General features: G+C 47.3%; 1 protein-coding gene across 3 annotated transcripts in view; it reads left to right on the top strand.

The window, feature by feature from the left end:
- Ptpre (protein tyrosine phosphatase receptor type E) overlaps positions 1-26,688 on the top strand; it is a 149,866-nt gene that overhangs the window by 81,694 nt on the left and 41,484 nt on the right. For all 3 annotated transcript variants that reach the window (XM_029479487.2, XM_021166288.3, XM_029479489.2), the window contains one exon: positions 24,633-24,751. In XM_029479487.2, the coding sequence (XP_029335347.1) occupies positions 24,633-24,751 (119 nt within the window). The remainder of the gene's footprint in view (positions 1-24,632; positions 24,752-26,688) is intronic.

Here is a 26,688-nt window from a genome sequence, read left to right as displayed (position 1 = left end):
AGCTATGGGAGCTTCGAGCTTCCAGATAACAGGATAAGAAGTAAAACCGAGAGCCCATTTCCTTTTTTTATTTTCGGATGTGCTGGGGGGGTGGGGGCGGGCAAGAGATGATTTTGATATGAGAAGTTATCTCTCCAAGGTCATGTCTGAAATAGAAGTCTTTTCTAAGCTGAGGGGAGTGGGAGCCATTAGTCAATGGATGGAGAGTTTCAATTTTGGCAAGGTGCCTCGAGCCCACGATACTTCACTGCCATCTATTATCCGCTCAAGCATCTGTTAAAAGGGTGATCTTGATTTAAATATGTGTGTTGCAATAAAAGGGAATTTCTCTGGACCACATTCAAGGAGAAACGCTAACCCATGTACCTAGGATACTCCCAGCCTCCTGGCTTCTTTACTTCGTGTTGCAGTTCAGTGAGATTGGCTCAGAGAGAGTCCTTTGAAAGTGAACTGATTTTCATTCAAGAGCTGAATTGAAACCCCAAGGGAGCCCATGACAGAGACTTCTCATTGTGTCTTCTCAGTCCCTGTGGGCTGTGAATTCACCTTGGCCTGGGCATGGGGCCCTCTTGAGGTCCATGTCGCTCTACGTTTGGTGAGCAGAAGGCTTCTAACCAAGGATACTGCTCACTAGGATGGCCTTGTATTTTATCTTATGCCATCTTTTATTAATTTTTAAAAAAATCAGTGTGATGCTGTAATGGCTTTTCCTGGTTGTCAATTTAACTATGTCTGGAATAAACTATAATACAGAAATTGAGGGCACATCTGTGATCCAGACCTTGAGGCTGGAAGACGCAGGTTTCTGACCTGGATCTTGACATGAGGTGACACATACTTTTGATCCATATCTTGAGGTATGGTGGCCATGAAAAGGTTAGACCCAGGCAAGGTACTACATACCTTTAAACCCAACAGACTGAGGCAAGCAGATCTCTGAGTTCAAAGTCAGCCTGGGACAGAGCAAGTTCCAAATCCAAGTGTGGTGGTCCACACCTTTAATCTGAGCCATACCTGCTGCTGGAGGCTTACATAAGGACAATCGAAGAAGGAAGGCTCTCTCTCTCTTCTTCACCTGCTTGCACTTGCCAGCATATCTGTTGGAACCTAGTTTTTCAGGATTCCAGCTTATACGGAAGACCAGCTAAAACAACCAACCTATGGTAGTAGGTCGGAGCAGCTACTCGAGTCTTAGACTTCCCATTTACAGCTGCCCATTGTTGGGTTGGTTAAACTGCACACTGTCCATCATTACCATAATTTCCCCTAATATGTAGAGATATTTACAGCCTGCTTGGAGACCCTCATGTTATAGGCCAGCAGCCTCTGGTGCTAGAGACATGGGTTTGAAAGAATTAATTACTTGCTGGTAATACCATAGACGTGCAATACAGATGAGAAAGGGGATTTCCAGGACGCCGCTTCATCACTGCTTTACATTGTGAGACATATGAAGTTTCCAACCATCTTTAATTTACTATCTAATGTTGGCACTCAGTAACTCAGAAACGTCGCAACAGTTCTGTCTCCAGTGTGTGCAGGAGTTCAAGCTATCGTTTAAAAGAGACGCAGCATCCCTGAAGCCGTCAGGTTCTCGGCACAGCACAGATGAAGCAAGCCTATCGGTGCCTTCTTGTTTTCATAGACTGCTAACACATAAGCAATTTCTCTTGAGCTCAAAATATAGGAGCCAGATGTCGGGCCGTGGTGGGGCGTGCTTTTAATCCCAACCCTTGGAGAGCAGAGGCGGGCGGATCTGTGGTCTACAGAGTGAGTTCCAGGGCAGCCAGAGCTGCACAGAGAAACCTGGTCTCAAACAAACAAAACAAAACAACCCAAATATCCAGTAAGCTACGAGGAGAGGCTTAACATTTTGGACATATGTGTTTGGACAAAGATAAAAATGTTGCAGGTTGTTTAGAAACTATCCAACAGGAAGTGGACTGAGCCATGATTTGAAATTCCCACACTGGGAAGGGAAGTTTTTTGTTGTTGTTTATTTGGGTTTTGTTGTTTTTGTTTTGTTTTGTTGTTTTCCCGAGCTGAATTGCTTCTTTCCTCTCCTTTTTTTTTTTTTTGTTTTGCTTTGCTTTGCTTTTTAAGCATACTGCTAATGGCTTAAGCCTATGTCCTTTTGACTGTTTTGCGTATGTTCAGACTGTTTTTAAATTGCTAATGCTGCTGCTGTGTGGTTAAGCAACACAGACTCTGGCTTACCTGTGAAGAGCTTCTGGTATTTATGAGATCAGCCTTCCCACTGAGAATAAATACCAGGCTTCACTGTTATGAGGTAATTCCTTTAAGTCCGTTTATCTGTAAGCCTCAGTCTTTTTACCTTACAAAGCCAAGAAAGCATTACAGCCGGACTCTCCACCCAACCCAAGGGCTTAGCTGCTCCCAGGTGCACTCTTAAGAATTCTGCTAGAATCCATGGAGGTCACTGTCCAGAAATACAGAGCAGCAGTATTCAGAGACATCCATAGTCAGTGTCCATAGGTGACAGTGGCCAGGCATAGGAAGCTGCTGTTCATGATCTACAACTTCCCTGGGAGCCGTGGATGATGGGAGGGTCCCTGCACACGTGAGCCTCCACAAAGCACATCTCTAGCCAGATCTGTAGTTCACTGTAGTTTGTGCCTTGCTGTGTTGTCTGTTTGTAAAGGCTGGGGAGGACAACAGGACAAAGACAGGACTTCTGTTACCTTCCTGTCAGCTTGGGATCTGTGATAACCGCTCTGCATTAAAGAGAAGCCTCCGTGTGGGTCCTCATGTGTGTGAGTGTAGGGCTAGGTGTGTGGATATGTGTGCATGCGCACTCTGTAGGCAGGACGGACACAAGAAAAGGTGAGAGGGTGTTATGTGGCTCTTGAAAAGGCTTAAGAAATGTTGGCTTTAAGAGCCTGCTTCCAAACACTGGCTCGGTCACGCCGTGTGCTAAAGAAAAGCTCACAGAAAGAGAGACTAGAGCACTGCTAGACTGCCAGGAATCTCTTTGCGAGATAGTCTAGTGTGGGGGTGGATCTGGGAGGTTTCTCCATTTTTTTGATAGCCACTCAAATCCATCCGCTCCCGAATCTCTTCTCCAGAGTCTTTCTAGCATTGCTGTATGACCCTGGGCTGCATCCCACCCCTGCACTCCAAGCAGGCTTCTCAGACTGGGGGACTGCTCCACCTGCTCTGTCAAGCCTGGCCCTGGAGGAAATGCCCTCACTATAGACCATGTGTTCTCCATCCTGATGCTCTGAACCCCCTGGGGGTGCTGAGGTGTTCTGGGCAGCAGTAACCACAGGGGAGTTCTCAGATTAGGGGAAGCATGTTAGTGGTCACTCATGAAGACACTCCATGATTGTCTATAGTGAGCTTTTGTAAACATTGCCAAGGCTCTGAAGGTCCTGGCTCCTCCTTTTTGTCCTCCATAAAAAGGCTCATGCTGTCCTTTATGTGGAAGGGGCAGTGGCAATGTTTTCTCTGCAGGCTGGAGGGCAGCCCTGCCCCAGCCACTGTATCCAGCAGGGCCTGGCAGCTATAAACCTAGCTGTGCTGAAGGAGGAATCCAGCTCTTAGCAGCCAAATCCTCAACAGAAAGCCTCTAAATCCACAGTGGATGTACCCTGGGTTGGAAGGGCCAAGCTGTGACTGTATAATTTGTAGCTAAGCCTGGACTGTTCCCAAGTGCTCAGTTTATCAACCTCAGGGCCAGGAGAGATCTAAGAACAGCAATCCCATTTTGGGGTTGAAGGGTGGGGGTGGGGTGGGGATGAGGGTGGGGGAAAGGAAACTTCCAGGGAGTTTGGGCTATAAAGGTGTACACTTACTCAAGTCTTCCTTAAGTAAGGCAGTGTTCTGCAGGGGGAAAGTTGGTAATGAGCACTACGTTCTAGTCCCAGGAGCCTTTGTGAGTAGGAACAGGTGGGATCACGGCAGTGTCAAGAAAAGAACTGTTCATGCAGGGAGAGCGAGCACCCACACCTGCTCACCACCTGCCCCACTTTGGGCACTCTTTTAGTTAGGGTTTTACTGCTATGAACAGACACCATGACCAAGGCAACTCTTATAAGGATAACATTTAATTGGGGCTGACTTACAGGTTCAGAGATTCAGCCCATTATCATCAAGGCGGGAACATGGCAGCATCCAGGCAGGCATGGTGCAGGAGGGGCTGAGAGCTCTACATCTTCATCTGAAGGCTGCTAGCAGAAGACTCACTTCCAGGTAGCTATGATGAGGTTCTTAAAGCCCACACCCACAGTAACACACCTACTTCAACAAAGCCACACCTCTTAATAGTGCCAAGCTTATGCAAACCATCACTGGTACTTTGTGCAGCACAGAGTTAGACGTGCTCAAGCAGCTGAGTCAGTGGATGAAAACGGGTGGATGAGTGGTGCTTCTGTGGCAGCCTGGGTCTCACAGAGCATGGTTCATCTCTTAGCACGCATTTGTGCATGCTATCCTCCACACTCATGTATGGAGAAGCACAGTGGCCTTCTGGTTGGGTGCCTGGTTCCTGTCCCAGCTTGTCACTTTCTTGCTGAGAGGTAGAGGTAACTTTGGCTCTGTAAGGTACCCTGCACCTCCCTGATGCCCCTTACATGGCACTCAGCAGGGCACTGCCTGTGAGCAAGCTGGCGGCACACAGCTGAGAGCAGTGGGGGGTACCTGTCGGTAGTCTCTGGCTGATACAGGATGTAATCGCTTCTTATTTAAGGATAGTAATTTCAAGAACTTTTTTCTAACGCACTACAAACATGAGCACGGGGATGGGGAGATGAATCGTGGGTGAAATGCTAGCTCTGAAGACTCAAGGAGCTGAGTTCCAATCCCCTGAGCCTATATCAAGGTATAGTGCAGATGTAACTGGAGTCAGAAGGAGGAGGCAGGTAGGTCTCTAGAACTCAGCAGACAGCCAGTCTAGTCAAATCAATCAGCTCCATGTTCTGTAAGATGGCCTGTGTCAAAAAATAAGACGTGAAACAATTGAGGAAGACATCTGATGATCTCTGGCCTCCACATACATGTGCACACAAATGCACATGCCCATGCACCCGAATATACACACACTAACACGGACACATATGTATTCCATCGCACGCACGCATGCACATGCGCGCGCGCACACACACACACACACACACACACAAAGTATTTTGAGCTCTTTTGTTTGTGAACTATACTATGCTCTATTTATCCTGAGAGTAGTGTGAGCTAAACAAAAGGAAAGGAAATGGCCAGAGAGGTGGCTTACGGCTTATAAGCACTGCCTGTTCTTGCAAAGAACCAGGGTTCCAATCCTAGCACCCATATGGTAGCGCATGAACACCTGTAAATCCAGTTCCAAGGATCTGATGCCCTCTGCTGGCTTCTTCAGGTATCGCACACACAATTAAAATAATTTTTTAAAAAATAGGAGAACGTTGACTCATATTAGCAGGCAGGTTATTTTTAATATATCATTTTAACTATGTTTATGTGTATATATGTGGGGGTGTATAGACATGAATGCAGTTGCCTGGGGAGGCCAGAAAAGGCTAATTAGTTCCTCTAGAGTTGGGGTTACAGGTGGTTCTGAACTGCACAGCATGGATGCTAGGAACTGAATTTAGGTCCTCTGCAGGTGCATTACACACTCCTAACCACTGATCCACTGTTCTGGCTCTCTTAGCGAGCATCTCTAAAGGTAAGATTTGAAGTGCTTGGAAATGAAAACCCATTGTCTTCCACCCATTTGTGTCTGTTCACAGGCAGGCAGAGGGCTCTGGAGTCCTGCCAGCATTTTAAAATTATAGCTAAAGAAATGATCCCTACTTAATTAGTATAGATGTTGCCGGGTAACTTCTAATAATGAGTGCAATTTGCAATACATTCTCCCCATGTAATTTAACACAATGGGGCCCTCAGAATGTAGGACTCATATTTAATCAAGACTCAGGATTAATATAGACAAGAACAAAGTTTAGGTCCCCAGCCTTTGTAGGGGCGTAGGGGGGCTCTGCGGGTGCTGGAAGGAAGATCCTTTAGTTACCACCATTCTCAACAGCCCAATCATACTCCAGAGAGCATCTCTGGTCCCTGGAAAGGAAGCAATGTCACCCACTCACCTCACAAGGGTCTCAGTGTTTATGTGCCTTAATTTTCCTATCTGAAAAATGAAGACAGTGTACTAGAGATCATAATAATATATACTTACATAATTAAGTTTCTATAGGTATATAATCATAAGTAGTATATCAATAAGAAAAGTAAGTTGTGAGTAGCTTGGTGGTGAAAGGCACATAGGAAGTAGCATGCAGCACCCAACAGACATGGCTCATTTTCCTAAGAAGCATCACCTGGGATATTTTTGGACCCTTGGCTAAGGAGAGTAGCCTTCGTGCCAAAACAGAGCATGTGTTTGTATGAGGCAGCTTTTCGTTGCTGTGAGGAAAAACCCCAAGGCTGTAGAAGGTAAAGAGGTTTATTTTGTCTTATAGTTCTGGAAATAAAATGTCTGAACATCATGGTATGAGTTGGCAAAGTCTTTTCCACCCTAGACCCCATATTGTATCATATCATGGGGGTGGGTATCTGACTACCACTCTCCGTGCGTGGGCTGTCTCTCCCTGTGCTGCTTTTATCCCTGCTGTGACCGTAGGCACGGGTTGACTCTAGATCCAGGTTTGAGGGTACAGTCCACCATGGGAGGGGGGCGCGACAGCATGGGGTCTGCTATGAACTGGTCTCCTTAGCAACCAACTCTTTCTTCTACGCGTCGCCTTGGCCAAGGTGTTCTATCACACCAGCAGAAGACAACTGACAGAATCCTGGAGGTGGTTTGTCTTTCTCGAGGTAAACTTGGCCATGCTGAAGTGTATGCACCATTTTCATTTGTTCGTATAGGGTGCTTGTAAGTCCATCCCCTGTGCCCAGTTCCAACATATCTGAAGCGGTCCAAAAGGAAATTCCCCCACGAAGCATCCTTCCTTCCGGTCCTGGGCAACCGCCAATCTGCCATGTATACCTATCAATTTACACATTCTGGTTATTTTTATATAAATGAAATTATACAATATGTGACCTTATAAGTCTGGTTTCTTTCCTTTTGCAATATTTTTTTAGTTCATCTGGGTAACAGGGTGTATCATACCATTCTGTCCTGACTGGAGACGCTACCAACGTCTCCTCCTTTTTACCCACTAATCCTCAGCTAGGCGTTCAACTCTTTTCTTTATCTTAAAAGATATGGCTAACAAGTATTTATGTACGCTTTTTGTTTGAACACCTGTTTTCAATTCGTTGGGGGCACCTACATACCTCAGGGTGGGCTATATATAACTCTGTATTTAAAATTTGCCATCTCTTCAGTCCATGATGTTCTTGCAAAGGCGCTCAGTTCGATCTCAGCACCCACCCCGAATGACTCAAAACTGCCATGTCTAGAGGCTCACAGCCATCTGTAACTCCAACTCCACGGCAGCTAATAACTTCTTTTGGCCTCCACAATTATCTGCTCTCTCATGAACATGTTCACATACAGACACATAATCAATAATAAAAATAAATCCCTTAAAAAAAAAAAAAAAAGAGGAGCTCTGCTTCCTGCCGCTGCTAGGCTGAGGACTCCCAGCTGTCTTGGGCTTTCCTGGGCTGTGACTGCATGGCTCCGTTTGCTGCCCCCACCTCTATTTTGTGTCTCCTCCCCTTCTTCGAAGACAAGTCAGTGGATATGTCTTGCCCAGCTCATCGTGACTTTAACTAACTGCTCACAACTACAGAGTCCCTGTGTCCAAATAACGGCACAGTGTGAGGTTCCAGGAAGACATGAACTTGGGAGACTCTACTTAGTAGCTTACCTTTTGCCTGTCCTCGTCCTTGAAGGTCTTAAGCAAACCCATCCTGGGGAAGGGAGGGCCTTCCAAGACCAGCTTCTGCCTCTGCTCTACAGTTCTAGCCTTAATCTATGTCCCCAGGGCATTTCACAGACAGAAGAAGAGGGAGATTTTCAGAGGCAAGGCTAAATCTGAGCACTAAGAATTTTATGCTTAATCAACTTCTCGCCCCTCTTAGGTACTTGGCTAGCTTAGAAAATCACTACTTAATTGAAGACTATTATTTCCTTCAGTCTGATCTAAGCGTGATCCAGGAGGTTGGTGGCATTTAAAGATTCTTCGATTGATTGCTATGATTTCCAATGGAAAGAGAGGATAAACAATATTTGGGCCATGTGAATGCAAGGCTACATTTTAAATGTTATTGCTATCAGTGTTTGTGTGTGAATGCACAGACACAGTCATGCCACAACATACCTATGAAGGTCAGAGGACAACTTTCAGGAGTCCATTTTCTCCTCTCACCCATGCAGGTCCTGAGTAACGAACTCAATTACAAACTCAATTACAGCCCTGGCTGGGAACACCTTTACGAAATGAACTATCTCAACGCCTCTGAGGCTCCATTTCTGTGGAACCCTTGAGGACACAGAGTTGGACAATGTCAGAGGGTGGTGCTTGTGTCCTTTCTCTTCTATCTCACTTAGGAGGGCCTGGGTTTAGAGGAGAGGTTTGGGGCATATCTTCATGGCTGACAGAATGAAGACAGCTTATGCAGGGACCATTAAGGGGATCTCTCCCAAGCCTTGAAATCATGTCCAGTCCCAGGGGCGTCTGATTCTCACCAGAAAAGAGTATTCTGTCTTGCCCTGTCACGCTGTCCTCTCTGCTCCTTCCAGCCTCTCCACCTGCACCGTATGACATGGGAAGAGTGCCGTGCTCACAGAGGCTTGAGTCACAGCCCCTGCCCCACCTCCTGACCCTCAAGGGTTCCACCCCGGTTTGATAATTGCTAAGCACCATGGCCTAAACTCTGAGACTACTAAGGCTTCTGCATCTCTTATTACTCTTCTTCCTAGTGGGTTGTGACGTATCCTTCCACCGAGGTCTCTTCCCCTTTTAACAGAGCAAGGAGATGTCTCTTAAAGGACATAATATTCTTGAGTCTCTGTTGATAAATATTTGAGGTAATGGGGCTCTGTGTTTATAGAAACATTGGTTACAGGGGAAGAAAACTCAAGTTGGCCCTTGGGGTGAGGAGTAAAAGCCGTTTCATTCACCCACTGGGCAAATATTTATTAAGTACCTATTTTAAGGATGAGGAGGCTTTTTCCAGGTAGAAGAGGATAAACGAAGCTTTGCATGCGGATGTTTAGAGTCCCAGACCCACAAAATGCTAACACTGCCTTCTGCCAAAAGAAGCAATGGATATTTTTTTTTCTTGAGAATTGGGGGAGTCAGTAAATATTTTTCAGTTAATTTTTTTTTTTTTTTTGGAATTTACAAAATGTGTATCCGTTTGTCCTAAAATGAAATGCTTGTCAGGTTAGATGTGCCCCACACTCATCGTGACGAAACCTTACAAAGTTCAGAAGCAGAAGCATGCCCACAACTAATGAACTTCATTGGTGGCCGTGTGTGTGGGGGGGGGGGGGTCTGTGTTCTGGGCACTTGGCAGGCTGCCCAAGTCTAAACTCAGGCTTCGTCGTTTTACTAATTGAGTGTCAGTGGACTGCTTGCCTGGCCGCTCTGATCCATAGTGCCCTGTGAAACCAACGCTGTGGAAGCCTTGTGTTCCAGAGAGGTAACAGAGGCCAGAAAGACTCAACTCTAGCCTTGTAGGGGTGGAGACTAGGTGCTCTCTGCTGGTCTTACAGGAGCCTTCTTAAACTGGATTTGTTTTGTATGGAAGGCTCAGAGGCTCCGCTACAATGTAGCACCTGCTGGATCCTGTCTCTCCGCTCAGAGGGAAGAGCCCCTTCTGGCATCTAGGAGGCTCTATGTCCTGCTTGTTCTGGGAGTTTCTGTCCTTGGAACTACGAGTGTAGATCCTCCCCCAAATGTAGGTCCTCCCTCAGCACCAGCAGACACAAAAAGAAACAAAAGTAAAATGGATGACACAGTCTTCACTTTAGTCACCTTTGAGGTGAATTCATTTCAAAGTGTTTGTTTACATTCCAGAAAGGTCCATCGTCAACAGCAGGGGAGCAGTATCCCAGTTCATTCCAGAGCGCTGGTGAACTAGTTCCTGAGGAGTGACTCTGACCACGTGATCATCCTATCAGGAATCAGTACCTTGCTGCAGAAGGCCCCCATGTGCCAGGCAGCACCAAAGGCTTCCCTCACCTCTCTAACTTCCTGGAGACATAAGAATTTAGGCTCTACTTGCTCCCTTTACATATCCAGAGAGAGACAAAGCTGGTCCAAGGCCACTCAGCTTAGGGATGGCAGCTGGTATCTTAAATTGTTGAGATCCAGGCATCTCCAATGAGCAGCTGCAGAGACAGCAGCCATGGTAGAAAGATGCTGGTTTAAACTTAGAAATCCTCAATTCCTTAATCTTCTAAATATTATTACTGACGTAGTAAAGTTTATTTACTTGGTGGGGGGTTTTCCCTATAAAGACAACAGAATTTCCCTCCCACTTCTCTGATGGCACATAGTCAAGGGGGCCCTGTGTTTGGCTCCCCAAACCCTTGGTGAAACAGAGGTTGGGCCATACTCAGCCATAGCCATGAGCCAACAATTCAAGCAAACAGGGAAGACCAAAGTGTGGATATTTCGTTCCTTCTTAGAATAGGGAACAAAATACCCATGGAAGGAGTTCCAGAGACAAAGTTCGGAGCTGAGACGGAAGGAAGGACCATCCAGAGACTGCCCCACCCGGGATCCATCCCATAAACAACCACCAAACCCAGACACTATTGCATATGCCAGCAAGAGCTGTCTCTTGTGAGGCTATGCCAGTGCCTGGCATATACAGAAGTAGATGCTCAGAGTCATCTATTGGATGGAACACAGGGCCCCCAGTGGAGGAGCTAGAGAAAGTACCCAAGGAGCTGAAGGGGTCTACAACCCTATAGGTGGAACAACAATATGAACTAACCAGTACCCCCCAGAGCTTGTGTCTCTAGCTGCATATGTAGCAGAGGTTGGCCTAGTCAGCCATCATTGGGAAGAGAGGCCCTTGGTCCTGCAGATTATATGCCCCAGTACAGGGGAATGCCAGGGCCAGGAAGCAGGAGTGGATGGGTTGGGGAGCAGGGTGGGGAGAGGGTATAGGGGACTTTTGAAATGTAAATGAAGAAAATATCTAATGAAAAAAAAGAAAGAAATGATCACTCTGTTGATAGCGCACACTACAGTACGGGGGGGGGCATTCATTATTTCATTCATTCATTCACCCATTCTGTAAGTCCTCTGGTCAGTCCCCAGATGTGAAGTCCCCTGCAGGCTGACAATGTGGCATGACGTCCCCAGCCCCTTTAGCCCCTGGCATTTGCTCAGCACAATTGGCCTCGCTCATTCTTGTCATCAGTGTTCCCCTAGGCCGAGCTCCCCAGTTCACAGGATTTGCCCAAGCTGTTCTTGCATTTGGGAAATGGGAGAGCCAAGGGACTTGGAATACAGGCTCTTGCCACGTGCCTGGCTCTGCAGAGAAGGCTTGGCTGGGAACTAGCCCTTTCCCTTGGCTGAGAAATAACAAGGCTGCCCACTCAGTGAAGAATAGGCACCATCTCCACATCTGGGAAGAGGCTATGCTGCCAACAGTTTTTCTCCCCGTGGCTGTCGGTGTGTTAAATAGCCAATAGCAGATCCATTAAGCAGCCGGCAGGTGAATGCAGGTTTCCCCAGAGCCACTGCCACCTCACCTTTAGTGCCTCCCAGATATGTATATGTATATGTATATGTATATGTATATGTATATGTATATGTATATGTATATGTATGCACTGTGAGTTACAGTCTCCAGGATAATTGATTTCAATATGTATGGAAGAATCGATGCTGTGGGAAGAGAGCCAGCGTCCTGAATGGGCCATGCCATTTGATGGGTAATTTCCTCCCAGCTCTTTCAGCCAAGAGACTTTCACTGGACTGTTAAATTTCTTGACTGAGGGAGAAATGAGGGACCCACGGATCGTAGAATTGAATTGAAAGTGAGAACATGAGGGGTGAGGGGCCTGCTAGGGGGAATTCGGATGTGCCTTAGAAGGCTAATTCCTAATTAATCGCTTCACCAGTGTGTGAATGGAGGATTTGAGAAGTTTGTCACAGCATTGCTGTGGTCGTTATTCAGGAAGTGATGGGCCAGAAAACACATTTATAAAGTGAATCTGCAGAAATTCTGGTCAGAGGGTGATCTTTGGGGGACACACTGAGTTAGGAAGGCTGAGCTCTGATCTGGCAGCAGCAGGTTGATGTGGGTCAATATTTCTGTCACTTTCCAGTGGCGCCATCTGCTGGTCATCTTCAGCATTTGACCTCTAGCTTCAAGTGTTGAGAGTGCATAAACAGCTCCTGAATCCCGAATCTAGAAGGCTTTCAAGTTCAGGTACTAAGCTGAGCAGAGACCATAACATGTTAACCAATAATGCCTCAATCACATGAAATCACCTTCTCGGACACCCATCAGTTTCCTCTCCAACAGTCAGCATTTTCCTATCATGTGTCTAGCCCACTGGGCAGTGAGCTTTCTGAGTCCCCTCTCCCATCCATGTGTCTTCATGCTGGAACCCAGTTTCAGGAGGTTCTCAGCTGTGGGTGCCCCAGAAGAACTGGAACAGAGGTGTGCCATGACCATATGTGTAATATGCAGGGGTACTGTCCTGTTGCTGGCTCAGAGCGGATTACGAACAGGGTTCACCCATGCATCCTAAGGTTGGCACAGGGTCTCAGACCACAGAGCCTCAGATGATGGAAGGTAGAGTGTCTGAGAGGCAGGCAACTTACAGAGTGACAGGTACTGAGCCCAGGTGTCTGCCTCACCCATCTGTCTCCCTGTCCTCGGTGTACTGCCGGGCTGACTTAAGACACTAAGATGCTTAAGGCTGCTTGTACATCAAACCTCTCTGGAATTCAACACCTACCTCACCAGGCAATAACATAACTTCTGCCTGCCCTTGGCTTGTGAGGTCCAGAACAATATCACCCTGTGATGAATAGTAATAGCATTCAATATTGCTGTCCCTCCTGGCTTAACAGCAAATAGAATATCAAGGACATCATTCTGTCCCCCAAGGTAGGACTGGTGAGGGCCCCTGACCTTAGGAAGGCTTTCTCCAGGCAGCCATCTGTTGACCATCTGACTCTCGGCTCAGCTCAGGAGCCATGCGGGCATGCCTCCGACATGACAGACTTGGAAGAGCAATATTTCATGCACCCAGGAGTGCCTTGAATCTGAGGATGCAAACGTAGTCACCATGGCTTCTCCAGCACCCAGTCTATTTAGGTGGGTGCAAGGGGGTGGGGCAGGAATACCTCATACTCACTGAAGTCATCTATCAGAGAGCGCCCCCACTTGCCCCAGTTAAAATAGAAACATTCAAAGTGAGCATGTTTGTCTAGCCTTGCCAGGTAAACTAGACTCCTTCCATGGTATGGAAAACACCTGTTGAACCAATGAATAAACACATCCTGGGCAAATAAAGAACAAATCCCTATTACTATCTCCTGGTCACACTAAAATCAGCATTTCTTTAAAAATGCATGAGCTCCGTGTTGCTTCCCAGTGTGAAAGCCAGCCATTTTATGAAATTGGTGTGCATTTTCTACTAAAGAGGAGAGTGTCTACTTATTAATATTCCCAAGAGGTAGCTTTTGGGTTCTCTGCTGTGCTGCTGTTATAATTTTCTATAATTATATGGTGCTGGTTGTAGTTTGCCAACAGAACGTCAATAAAATGAAATGTAACCCTGGAACTAACACACTCTCTCACCACCCCACCCCCACTCTCATTCTCAAGAATTCTCTTTCTCAGACTACGCAGCCTTACAATGGTCTGGGGCCCAGGGAGGCAAGAGAATGTCCTCCCCGAAATCCTAATCACTATGATCATGAGTGCAGAGCTGTCCTGCAGGATTCAATTTGTACAAATAATAGGGAGGATATCTGGTAGAGGACTCGTCGTGATCATCTAGAAATGGAGGGAGAATTCTGTTTGTATTTCTTTGGTCTTGCTTTTTTTGTTTTGTTTTGTATTTTTTTGTTTTTCGAGACAGGGTTTCTCTGTATAGCCCTGGCTGTCCTGGAACTCACTTTGTAGACCAGGCTGGCCTCGAACTCAGAAATCCGCCTGCCTCTGCCTCCCGAGTGCTGGGATTAAAGGCGTGAGCCACCACGCCCGGCTGGTCTTGCTTTTTTTATGATGATGGAGATTAAACCTGGGATCTTGCACGTATAGGGCAAATGATCTACTACTGGGTACACACACAATCCATGAATTCTCTGTTAGAGCAGCATTATGAAATTCAAAATTAGGAGGCAGAGCCATCGAAGAGCCAGGAAGTAGATTCTCTCTAGACACTGAACCTGCTGACAGGTTTAGGGTTTGGAAATCCTAAAACTCTAAGGAGTTTCTATTGTTTATCTACCATATGATCTGAGGTGCCTTGCTCAGTAACCTGAATTGTAAAGGGGGTGTAGCAACCACACTCGGTGCCATTAAATAGTTGAGTGACCTCATATGAATGAGTGAGTGAGTGAATTTATGAATGCATGAGTGAATGAATGAGTGAATGAATGAGTGACTGAAGCTACCACAAACTGACTTGGACTGGACTAGAATGTGTCCCTCCCTCTTCCATTTTCTAGATGTGTGTCTTGGGCCAAATAAGTTGTGATCTCTCTGGGTTCTGGTCACCTCAGGAGTAGGAAGGCTGTAGGGAGCACATGGTCCCTCTGTGCACTGTGCACCAGGCAGGAAGGTGGTGAATTGGTGGGATTTTAATACTAGAAATAAGAGTGCCCTGGTCTGGGCGTGGGGGCTTTAGAAAGGGCATGGGTTCCTCGAGAGGCCGGCATGGGCTAGATAGGAGAATCGGGAGGAATTTTCATGGTTGAACATGTGCTAGGGAATGTCCCAAGCACAGACTCAGAGCTGTTGAGAGGCAGAAGGCAGGCTGCTCCTGAAGCCAGAGCTGATGAAGATGCTGGAAAGGCATGTATGGGGAACCACCCAAATTAGCCTCTCCCAGGATCCTCTCTGAGCCCAACCCCCAGCATGAGGAGGTGGCTACGTTTGTTTTTCTTTTTGATGTAATTGTTAGAGTAGATTTAACCTCTTCCTTCCTGATACATTACTCAAATACATTAGTTCTCATAATTTTTTTGTTTTATCTTTTTATGAACAAAACTACCTGAAACACCTGGGTTCCCGCTTTCTGTGGATGAGTGTATTTCTACATTTGGAGGTAGCATCTATGAGTGGACCACCCACTGTAAGAGGTTCTTGCTTAAGTTTTGAAGATTTTACATTAATTTGGAGGATTTGAAAGCATATCCATGCACATAAGGCCTAGAGCCTTATTTGAGGAGCTCAGGTGTGGCCTGAATCTCTGTGCAACCCAAAATGGTCGAGCTTCACCCCATTTCTTGGCATATCATCCCTCTCCTCCCATTGCCTCTTTACTTACAGCCTACAGCCGCTGCTCCACAGGTGGACGTGCAGGCTGGGCTTAGAATAGCTCTCTGAAGGCAGAAGGCACATGACACTCTCTGGCACCCTCCCTGGAATTCCCACAGGACATTGGGAAAGGGAGTTGGAGAAAGAGAAAGCCTAATTTTTACTGCCTGATTGCAAGCAACATCCTTTCATAACTTCAAGTGAGGTGTCTCATTTTCAGCACCTCCCCATGCCAAGTTGTGGGAGAATTTTAATTCAGTTTGGTCTTCCTTAATTTGCCGTGAATACATGCGTTTTAATCTTCTTTTATTAAAAATAAATCCAGCCTCCTCACTTGGGTCTCTTGTGTAAATATCTAATTAGGGCAGAAGCGTGGCCTGGTCCAACGGGGGTGTATCATTGTCCCTCAAGAAAGAACTGACTTCAAAGAACTCCCCCTGCCACGTGAGCAATGTTAATTGAGCCAAACAATGTGCATGAATTATTTATAACTGCTCCCCTGGTTATTTGGTGACAAAATCTGATTCCAAGTTGCAGGTAGATACACAATGTCCCCGAAATTATAACTCAGACTTTCTCTGGCACACCCAGTTGTGAGAGCATTGAACATGCACAGCTTCTGTGATACCTGGGATACTATGGAGGCTCAACCTGCCCAAGCCCTGGACTAATCGGGGCAGCCTCTTTCCAACCCAGCCTGAGTGCTCCTGGGGAAGGGTATAGGAAATTGAGAGCTGCTATCTCACCTCCCCCGTTTCATGAGAAAGAGAAAAACCAGGCTGAGATTTCTACTGCTGAGATGACCACATACTCTGAGTAGCATATAGTTGGTGGTCAGGGAATCTGCAGGCGTGAGTTTACCTTGCATGTGCTTGGATGAGCATCACTCCTTTGTACTAAGCCCTTTCTTAACAAAAGAAGGACAGGAAACATGACAATCTCCACTAAAGGTTTAGTGCAGCCCACCAACGGGGCAAGATAGAGTCACAGTAATGAATTCATACCAGTAGCATTTGGATAGCACCTTTTCTGCCTGTAGCCTCGGCCCCTTCAAGATACACAGAGGGCTGTTTCCCTACCTGGCATGGAGGGTGCCAGGGTGCTGATCTATGGCTGAGAATACACCATAGTATAGAAGCTACACATTGGAACCTGCTGCCTAGAAGGGAGCCAGACACTGGCTTTGGTCTCTTTGTTTTTGAGCTGGAGTTTCTTGTAACTCAGCCTGCCTTGGAACCCTGAATGTGCTACATAGCCACAGATGACCTTGAGCTGCTGACCCGCTAGCTGCCACCTCCGGAGTGCCTGGGTTACAGGTGCGCATGTAGCCTCACTGATCTTCTACCTCATGCTGGGGACGGTACCCAGGGTCTCATGGATGCTACCAGCATTGTCAACTGAGCTACATGCCCCGTTTTCCACTGTGTTCTGAAAGCAGCCCTCTTCTAATGGTGGAATTACATAATAAGGGAAAATATGCACAGACCTCAAGCCTAAGGTTTGATGGATTTTTGACAAAAGCATGTCTCTCTTATCACCGGAACACCTATCACGAGGGCACACTATTTCCCTGGGAACTTTGATAAGCTGCTCAAGTCACTGTCACAGAAAATAATGCTCATCCTTTAGAATATGCTTTCTAGAACTTTCTACTCCTAGTGGCTATGGAGGGCATAAGCCAGTCCATTGAGCCCTAGATGAGGGCACAAGGAAATTCCCCAGCCTGTTTCCTCTTGGTCTCAATTGGGTGGGAATCACCAGGCTGCTTCCTGGTGGTGCTGGGTTCCTTGTGTGTGATTTCTTCCCACAAAGCTTTGCAGCAGGCAGGTAGATCGATGATGTCCGTGCAGCAGCCTCTAGCTGTAAGTCACATCCCTGTCATCTCTGTCTCTTAAATCTCCTGGCTTGTGGTCCAATTAAAACAGGTCTCATTGACCCAACCGGGATCCATATTCTGTGGCTCTGTTCATGCAGATGGTTCTTGCTACTTCTGGAAGCTGAGCAGGGTTGGCTGAAATCTCTGCTGATGACAACCATTCCCTGGGGATAGTGGGTCTGACAGATGAACTAGGCAGGAGGTAGAAGTGGTGAGATTTGACATTATATATGTAATTAGAGGCTCTCAATGGCCTTTAGGAAGTCCCTGAATGGAGACAGGAGAGGGAGAAAGGAATAAAGGAAAGGAAAGGAAAGGAAAGGAAAGGAAAGGAAAGGAAAGGAAAGGAAAGGAAAGGAAAAGGAGACAGAAGGGGATGAAGAGATGACCAGTGGTTAAGAGATCTTACTCTTGCTCCTGCAAAGGACCTGAATTTGGTTCCCAGCACTCCTATTGGGCAGTTCACAGCTCTTACAACTCCAGCTCCAGGGGACTCAAACACCTTCTTCTGGCCTTCACACACACATTTAGTTACTGGGCACTGGTAGAGCTGGGTGCCAAGGTGATGGGCATGTTTGCTGAGGCAATTATTCTGAGATGACAGAAGCCGATTTCAGCATAGAGAACATTAGTCTATCGAAATGCTTGTGAGTCTCCCTTGGAAGCAGTAATGGAAGTGTTGGTTTATTTATGGATCTTGATCGAAGGGCGTCACTAGCTGATTTATTGTCCAGATAAAGACAAATAAAAGTCATGAGGGGGAGGAAGTGATCTTTCCCTGGCTTTTCCATTGAAAGTGTCTGTACCTGGAGGGCTCCCAAAACACTGCCCGCATTGCACAGCTGTCTCTTCCCAACACCCCAGGTGCAGCTGGCATACCCGTTCCCTGAACGGTGCTTCCTGAACAGGACACAGGATGTGACCAGAGGGGAAATGGAGCAGGGCCAGGGCTACTTGCAGACTTGTGAAAGTAGGGGAGCGGCCTCTCATGCCTTCTTGTCCCCCAAAGCAGAACCCCACAGCTTAGCTTGGGGGCTGTATTCTTGGGGCTCTCATAATACAGGTTCAGAGAAGGGGTTGTCTGCAGCATGAGGACCAGCGGCCTGAAGGAACAGCACATATTCGTCTTGGCCCTCCAAGCACACTGGCTCCCCAGCTACAGATACCTGCTTCCCCATCTTCTGACAATTTTACTAAGTCCTGTTGGGACCTGGCCTTTCTTTCTCCTCCAGCCACCTGTGTAGCTAATAAAGACAACCAGGTGGCTCTGACTCACAGAACCACACATTCAAATGCAAAAAGGAGCTGACGGGGAGCCCAAGGAGTGGGAGACAGAGCTGCCATCAATGATTAAGTCAGGGTGATCTGCATAGTGCAGAGGGCTGATAGGAAGAACAAGGCATCCATGATGTGGTGAGGGGCTCAGGAGGCCAGTGCAGGTGATAGTGAGGCAGCTGCTCAGGAGAGCTTAGTGAGCAAGGGACTTGGGAAACAAGTGTGTTGGAGCAAGAGCACCTTCAATGCAAAGCCACACCTCTTGTGCAAAGCCACACCTCTTGTGCAAAGCTACACCTCTTGTTGGCATAAGTTCAAAGAATGTTCATATCTGGACATTCTTATTAATATGAAGATACACTGGCGGTGAGAGCCAAAACCGTTATGGCTTAAACATGACACATCCCCCCCAAACACTCATGAAGGTCTGGGTCCAGCCCCATGGGCTACATAGAGTCATAAGAGCTCTCATGGGTTGATTAATCAATCCACCGATGGGTTCAAAACCTGGTCGGGTGTTTGGGGTGAAGCTCCCTAGGTTGTGTTTCTCGGGTGTCTTGTCACAGCCTCGGAAGGCTGACTAGCATGGAGAGTAATGAGAGTCCCTTTCCCAGTGAACGAACATCACCATCGCCATTCGGATTTCCCTCACACAATTGGCAGTCCCTTCTATCAGTGCCGTGAGAATTTTCTGATTGAAAAGGAACAGAGACTGAGAGGGTGCTGAGGGGAGGGTCCTATTGGTTATCTCTCATTTTTAAATCTGTGGATATTGAGCTTACAGGGTTTCTTTTTTTCTTAATCACCAATATCCACTCACTAGTAAAAACTTGAGCTAGGTAAGATCAAAAGATGATCCCACAAATGGCTTGCCTCTATGTAACTTTTGAGGAATGAAGAGTTGACCGTGGCCACGTTTGCTGGTCTTATGCAGCCTCCACCCATTAACTTTATGTGACTCTCATTCACTGGTCTTATGGACACCCCCCATTCACTGCTCTCTGTGACCCCCACCTATGAGTCTAATGCACTCTTCACGCACTTGCCACTTGTAGTTTTCAGGGTCTTCCTGGCTTCTCTGGTTGGAAACTTCTAGGGTTTCCCCCCACCCCCACCCCCGCCAACAGGGAGAGTAAAGCTTATCCCCAAAAGTCTGGCTACTTGTACCTCATTGGTCCCCATTGAGAGAAATGCTGCTAACCTCCTGCTCCCTAAACCTCTAAGCAGACTGGACCAGACTTCTTGGTCTTGCGGCTTGTTGATGAAGTGAGTCCAAGGATGCTGAGTGGAAGCCTGTGATTTTCATGCTCTGGTCTTGTCGCCTGGATGAAAGTGAATGAGTTCCTACAGAAGAGCCTCTTCACTTCTTACTCGTCTTCAAGAGGACTCGGTGAATAATTGGAATTATGCAAATTAGCATGCACCACATAGGGAATTGAAATTGTTCCCTAGCAGGCCTGCTGACAGGCTCAGAGACTCACTGGTCCTTCCTGGTAGCTGGGCTGGATGTTACTCCTCTGCATCCATCCCTATCTCTCCCTCCCCCTTCTTCTCCCCCCTTCCCCCTCCTCCTCCTCCTCCTCCCCTTCCCCTCCTTCCCCCTCCCCTCCCCCTTCCCTCTCCCTTCCCCTCCCTCTCCCTCTCCCTCTCCCCCTCCTCCTTCCCCTCCCTCTCTCTCTCCCTCTCCCCCTCCCCCTCCCTCTCCCTCTCCTTCTCTCTTTCTCTCCCTCTCTCTCCCTTTCCTCCCACCCCTCCTTCTCCATCTTTTTCCCTCTCTTATTCCCTCCTTCCAAGGGCCAGTACCTGATTGCCACCCCTCTGTGTGCATCTTCACATGCCCAGGATGACACTGCCTCCGGCAGGTCAGCTCTTACCAATCTAGATAGCCCATTCCCTGCCCAGACCATGAGGATATCTAACAGGTGACTTACAGTCCGGCCGGGACACCCACCACCACGCCTCTTCTCTCCCCTCTTCCCTGCCTGTTCTTTCTGCTTTCGCTTTTTTCTTAAGGTGTAGACCCCTTTGCCACCTCTTTTTTAAAGATGTTTCCATGTTTGAATTTAGACATTCAATTACCTTTGCTGAAAAGCAATTAAGTTCCACCTTTTACCCACTGAGCTGAGGACTCCCCGGGAGCATCTTTTTGTTTTTAATAAGCAAAGCCATCTTCAAAGAGGCAAGGAAGCCAGGTCATATGGATACATCTGAAACATGCCATGTTTGCAGATTTTAATGAGTAGCATATATATATATATATATATATATATATATATATATATATATATACACACACATACACACACACACACATATGTGTGTGTGTATGTGTGTGTGTTTAAATCTTTCATCCCTTTAAGAATATCCACACCTAAAAGTTAGGGAAGGTCTGGGTTTTGTTTCTTGTGCTGTGGAAAGACATCGTTTTATCTGAGGTTTTTTTTTTTTTTTTTTTTCCTGGAGCATTAAAAACAATTATCTTGCCAGGTGGGTCACCTTGTCTTGAGTTTATAGAAAAGGTTATATAGAAAAACAGATACTTGGGGGCTGGAGAGCTGTCTCTGTGGTTCAGAGCATACACTCCTTCTGCAGAAGACCCAAGTTTGTTTCCCAGCACCCACCTGGGGTTGAGGGAAAGGAATCACAATGGTTTGTAACTCTGGTACCGAGGGATCTGACACCCTCTATGGCTTCCCTGGTCACTGCACTCATGCATATCACACACAGACAACCAAGCCCTCAGAGCTTCAGTTTGGATCCTATAAGGTATGGTAAAGTCAGGAAGGGCCAAGCCTGGGGACTCTGCTGTGCTCCACAAGGAGTGGCTGATGTTGCTAGCCATTATGTCATAGTGCCAGTGCCTTCCTTTCCACATCTGGATGTCCTTCATTGAACTGCAGCCTATGGGTGCAGGGTGACCAGCCTTAGCTGCCTAGCACCCATGGGGTATGACATCTGTGCTGCAGGTGAGAGGGAAATACCTGTCCGTTGTCACTCTGGGGTCTTTAGTCCTGCTAAGTACACTTCTGCTGTGGGGATTTGTCACAGATCAAGTTCAGCCTCCCCCCAGAACCTTTGCTGCCCCACCTCACTAAGACCCATGGATAACGTGTGTGACAAAGTGAAGCACCCTGAGAATGGGATAGTGGCCCTGGGAAAGATATCCTGGAACCTTCCATGTCTATGTTTGTGTTTCCTTGGTGTGGAGATGGTCACCCCAGGAAGCTGAAAGGGAAATGGTGGTCCTCACGCTTTGGCATACATAACCTATCACTGTGCACCTAAGGAGGTTTCTGACCTCTGATATTGAGCCCCTGTGTGATTCCAGTAATCTGGGTTGTTAATAGAGAGTGAACCTGAACAAACAAGTCTCAGGCTAAGGCATCATTGCATGGCCTTCTCCATTCAGCCCCAGACTTCCCACCCTCGCTCTTCAGGTCTCCCTAGGAAGCAGAGCTAACTGTGGGCTAAAACAAAGATTGTCCTGACCGTCGGCCATGCACAGCTTCCTTCAGGCTGCAGTGCCATCCTGCCTGCTGAAGGTTCTGCTTGTGTGCTTTGTCTGGGGAACGGTGACCGACAACCTAGTTGTGTGGTCACTGCCTTTATTCCTTGGCGACATCACCTCCACAGCTTCTCATGGGGCCGCTAGGTCTCTACCCTTGAATTGCCCTTCCAGCTCCGGGGGTGGGGGTGGGGGGTTCCCTGGATGGGACTTGACGCAGCTTTGCATGTCCAGATCCTGGCAGGCTTGTTGAACCTTGTCGTGGGAAGTACTGGAATAGTATTCAGTGGAATAAGAATGATAGTTTTATAGTCCTATTGAGAGATGGGTGGATTTTGAGTAGAATAAAAATAAAGTGTGCTTTTCTGGGAAGAGAAGGCTTTGTTCATCCCAGCTCTGCAGACTGCACAGGCTCCCCGGGCCGCCTGTGCTTAGCACTTGGCAGGCGCACAGCAAATACTACTCAGCTACAATCCTTGGAGCTCGGCGTAGATTTAATTCCTCTTTCACACATTATTTCTGTGCGGATTCCGTGCCTGTGCTTACTAAGTAGCCTGCGCAAGTTTTTGAGAGGGGATGGCCAGGGAGCCTCCGACAGGTTGTTACTAGCCTTAGAATTCAAGTGGAATAATAAAGAGACACCAGATGGCTGGACAGGTTTTGATGTCTGCACACTTTATCTCCCTCTACTGGTCCCATCAGGAAGTTCGGCTCTGAGAACTTGTAGACAGACAGCCACACATAATGAGGGGAAGCCATTGAGCTTCGTCCTCCCCAAGGGTGCTGGCCTAGCCTCCTCTTAGATCATTGAATGCTTGGTGGGGAAGGCTATTAATGCTTGGGATGAAACACAATGTTTCACCCAGGAATTCTGCATCTCTGGAGTTGGATTAAGCCCAATTAATAACTCCCAATCAATTACCCTGCGGTTTCCTCTAGTGTCTGTAAAGTACCATGGCAGTGCTCAGTAACAGATTGGAAAGGGAAAAGGCAGTGTGTGGCATTGTGTGTGAAGCTGCCTGTCAAATGAGAGCCTGGGCAGCACAGATCCTGCTGAGGGTGTGCGTCGCCAGCAGCCCTGACCTCCAACATGGGCTTTCTAATCCTGCAGTCTGACTTAGTCTGGTCTCTCACGCTCCAAGAACCAGTGGTGTCATCCCTTGAGGGGTTCCTATGTACACAACACCCATGCAAGTGGCAGGCTAGAGCAGGTGCACACTCAAACACGGAGCTATTCGTGTCTGGTCCACTTTATAAATCTACGACATGTATTTGGGAATTAGGAAGAGGAGAGGTCACACATACCATGCCAGTGGCCACGGACTAATTTCTGTGAGGTCATTTTTATAATATGCTTTGGGTCCCATTCATCTTGGTAGTTCTGCCTACTGAGAAACACTGGGATTGCCTGGCTCCCTCCACGTCTTCAGCAATTACAAACATTAGTGCTCCCTGTTGGAACAGCGTGAGTGCTGAGCATCTATCTACTGGCCTCAGTTCTGAGGTCTGGGTCCATTTGCATCCTTCTTGGAGGCTTTGGGTAGCAAAACTTTTCTCAGTAGAGATGGGACGGAGCCCCTGGGCTGGCTGTGGATGAGGTTTCCTTGATAGGGACCCCATATCTGCATGGGCAGGTGCCATTGCTTGCCTCCATTGGTCAGGAGTCCTTAAATAAGGTTTTCTACACCACAGGGTAGTCACCATCACTGTCACCTCTAAGGATGATTGAAGGTGACTGGGCAAAATGGGGAGCCAAGATCTGAGGACAGATTGATTACCTGTGGGTGGGGTCTTAATGTAAAAGAACTTCCTCTGTGCTGAACCCCTTGTCAATCGGTCTGTCCCCTGCATCCATTCAACTCGGTAAACACTTAGCTCTCTCCTGAGGCTGTAGATGGCTCTGTAGAGTAGGAAGTTGGTGCAGTCAGAGGCAAGGCCAGGAGAGGGCTGCTGAGGTGGGCTGGGAGAGTGTATTACCACAGAATGGAAGAGGGTAGAGAAGGATCCTGATGCTGACCTCAAGGCTGCTTGGTCAGGAACTCCTGAGCCAGGTATGGAGGGCATGGATTTGGCTGGCCTAGTGAGAGGGGCCCAAAAAGTACACAGGAAGGCATGGGCATCTACTTACTCAAGATACCACAGCCAACATAGATACAATTTGGCCAAATAATGGCTGTGTAAGGGAGGCGGAGGAACAGTTGGTATTGGGGGATGTGGTATCTGGGGTGCCAGGTGACTCATGCAGATGCCTCTTGGCTGGCAATATGGATAAAGCTGGGGTCTGATCCCACTCCGTGCTGGCTCACCCTCAGCAGTGTAGGAGCTGTGAGCCTTGGGTCATCAGTCTGGACCTGCAGATGACAGGGACAGCACTACTGGAGTATGGAGACATCAAAAGAGACCGTGAAGTCGGCAGGCAAAGTTCTTGGTTTCCTGAAAAATTACAATGAGCTACTCTCCCATTTCTTCTCCCTCCCCACTGAGTGACAGCCACGTCCAGGGCCTTCTATTCCGAAAGATTCTGAGCAGGTCCTTTTCTCTTTGTAGGTGCACCATGGAGCCCTTCTGTCCACTCCTGCTGGCAAGTTTTAGCTTGTCGCTCGCCAGAGCTGGCCAGGGCAACGACACCACCCCAACAGAGAGCAACTGGACCAGCACAACTGCAGGTAAGGACCCCTAACCTGTGCCCAACTGGACCTGCTGCCTCACAAACTGCCACCTCCCAAGCACGTAGCACCACTGGGAAAGATCTGCAGTGGCTCTTCCTGTACGCCAACCAGGATACTGTGTATGTACCTAGAACCAGAGCCATCTAAGTGTGTTCCAGAAGGATGTTCCGCCTGCTGGGGTCAGGGTAGGCTTCAGTCTTGGAAAGAGGGAGTGAGAAAGTCTGTAGAGGGCCATCCAAATGGCTAAGTGAGACAAAGTGCTGGCTGTCAGGCCTAATACCCTGAGTTCGATTCCTGGGACCCACACAGTGGAAAGGGAGAGAACTGATTCCTGCAATTGTTCTCTGACTTCTACAAGTACACTGTGGCATATGTAGTACACACACACACACACTCACACACTCACACACTCTCATATACACATACACACTCTCACATACACACACTCACACACACACTCTCACACACTCACACACACATACACACACACTCTCACATACACACACCTCTCATACACACACACATACACATACATACACACACTCACACACATACACATACACACACACTCTCACACACACATACACATACACTCTCACACACACACACTCACACACACACACACACACTCTCACATACACACACTCTCACACACTCTCTCTCTCTCACACACACACACACTCTCACATATACACACTCACACACACACACACACACATGCACACACTCTCTCACACACACACACACTCACACACACACACACACAAACACACAATTGGTTAATTCAACAATACATTCTGAAAAGTCTGACTGTGTAGAGCCCTACTAGGAGCAGCTGTGACCAAACACTGACCAGGAGATTGAGCAAATGTGAATATTGGCTTGAAGGTTTGTTGTGTAACTTTTCCTGAGGAGAGATGAGCAAACATCTAATTACTCAACGGAGGACACCCACCATAGACCCAAGAAATGACTGTGTCCATGCCTAGCTCGGTGAACCAGTAAGTTTTGGGAGATTACTTAGAGAAGCATGAGTGTCTCAGAGGCAGCTGTTTCACTGGAAAAGCCCACTGTAGCCTGGGTGACAACTCCCGAAAGCTATATCATCAGTCTCCCGCACAGCTTGTAGGCAGCTCCACTTAAGAGTCCCTCCACCCCAACCATACCCCAGGCAATTTGCCTCTGGATTGTAAAACTTCAGGGCCTTATGAGTCTTGTAGCTTTATGTTTTGTGAGCTCCCTGCCTTCCTTTCATGAGAATATATTTGAATATGGAGCAAAAAGCCATATAACAGGGCTAATAACGTTATTACTTGTCATTTGTTAATAGTCTGTAATATTGGTATGTGGTAAGGTTTCCTCTTTTAAAAGAACAGCTGTTACTTTTCTAGGTAAATGTGGAGCATTCTTGGGTGTGTCGTGGCTTCCAGGAGATAGAGCTGAAATGGACAGCCATTGTCCTAGCCTCACTAGAATGTTAGGACAGATACACCCCAGGGCAGGCATGGGGATTATTCTTAGTCTGTACCCTCACCTTGTAGTTTAAATATTAAAGATGAAGAAAAGGCATACAGATGCCCATGTGACATCAAGGAGGAACTTCAGAGACATTTCCACCGATAGAAGGTAGACGTAGAACCTAATGATGCAGACTAAGGTAGGATGCCATTGCTGGGAAATATCCAGAGAAAAGCATGGGAAGAAAGAGTAGTGAGCAGTTGCTGGGATGAGGATAGAGACAGGAGGGGTCTTACTGGACACAAAGAAATACTCTAAAGGTGCTACCATAGCCAGAGCTGCCTAAGCTTGGCAAGGTACTCACCATACATTAAAAACAAGTTAATTTTGCATGTAAATTTCATCTCAATTAAGTGAATAAATATTATGCAAAGCCAACGTGAGGAAGAGGAGGTAGAAAAGGAAAAAAAAAAAAA

The sequence above is a fragment of the Mus caroli genome, unplaced genomic scaffold, assembly GCF_978045245.1.
Source record: "Mus caroli unplaced genomic scaffold, Mus_caroli_1 scaffold_8, whole genome shotgun sequence".
Lineage (NCBI taxonomy): Eukaryota > Metazoa > Chordata > Mammalia > Rodentia > Muridae > Mus > Mus caroli.
Note: the sequence above shows the minus strand (reverse complement) of the source record. Positions and strands in the feature narration are given on the sequence as shown.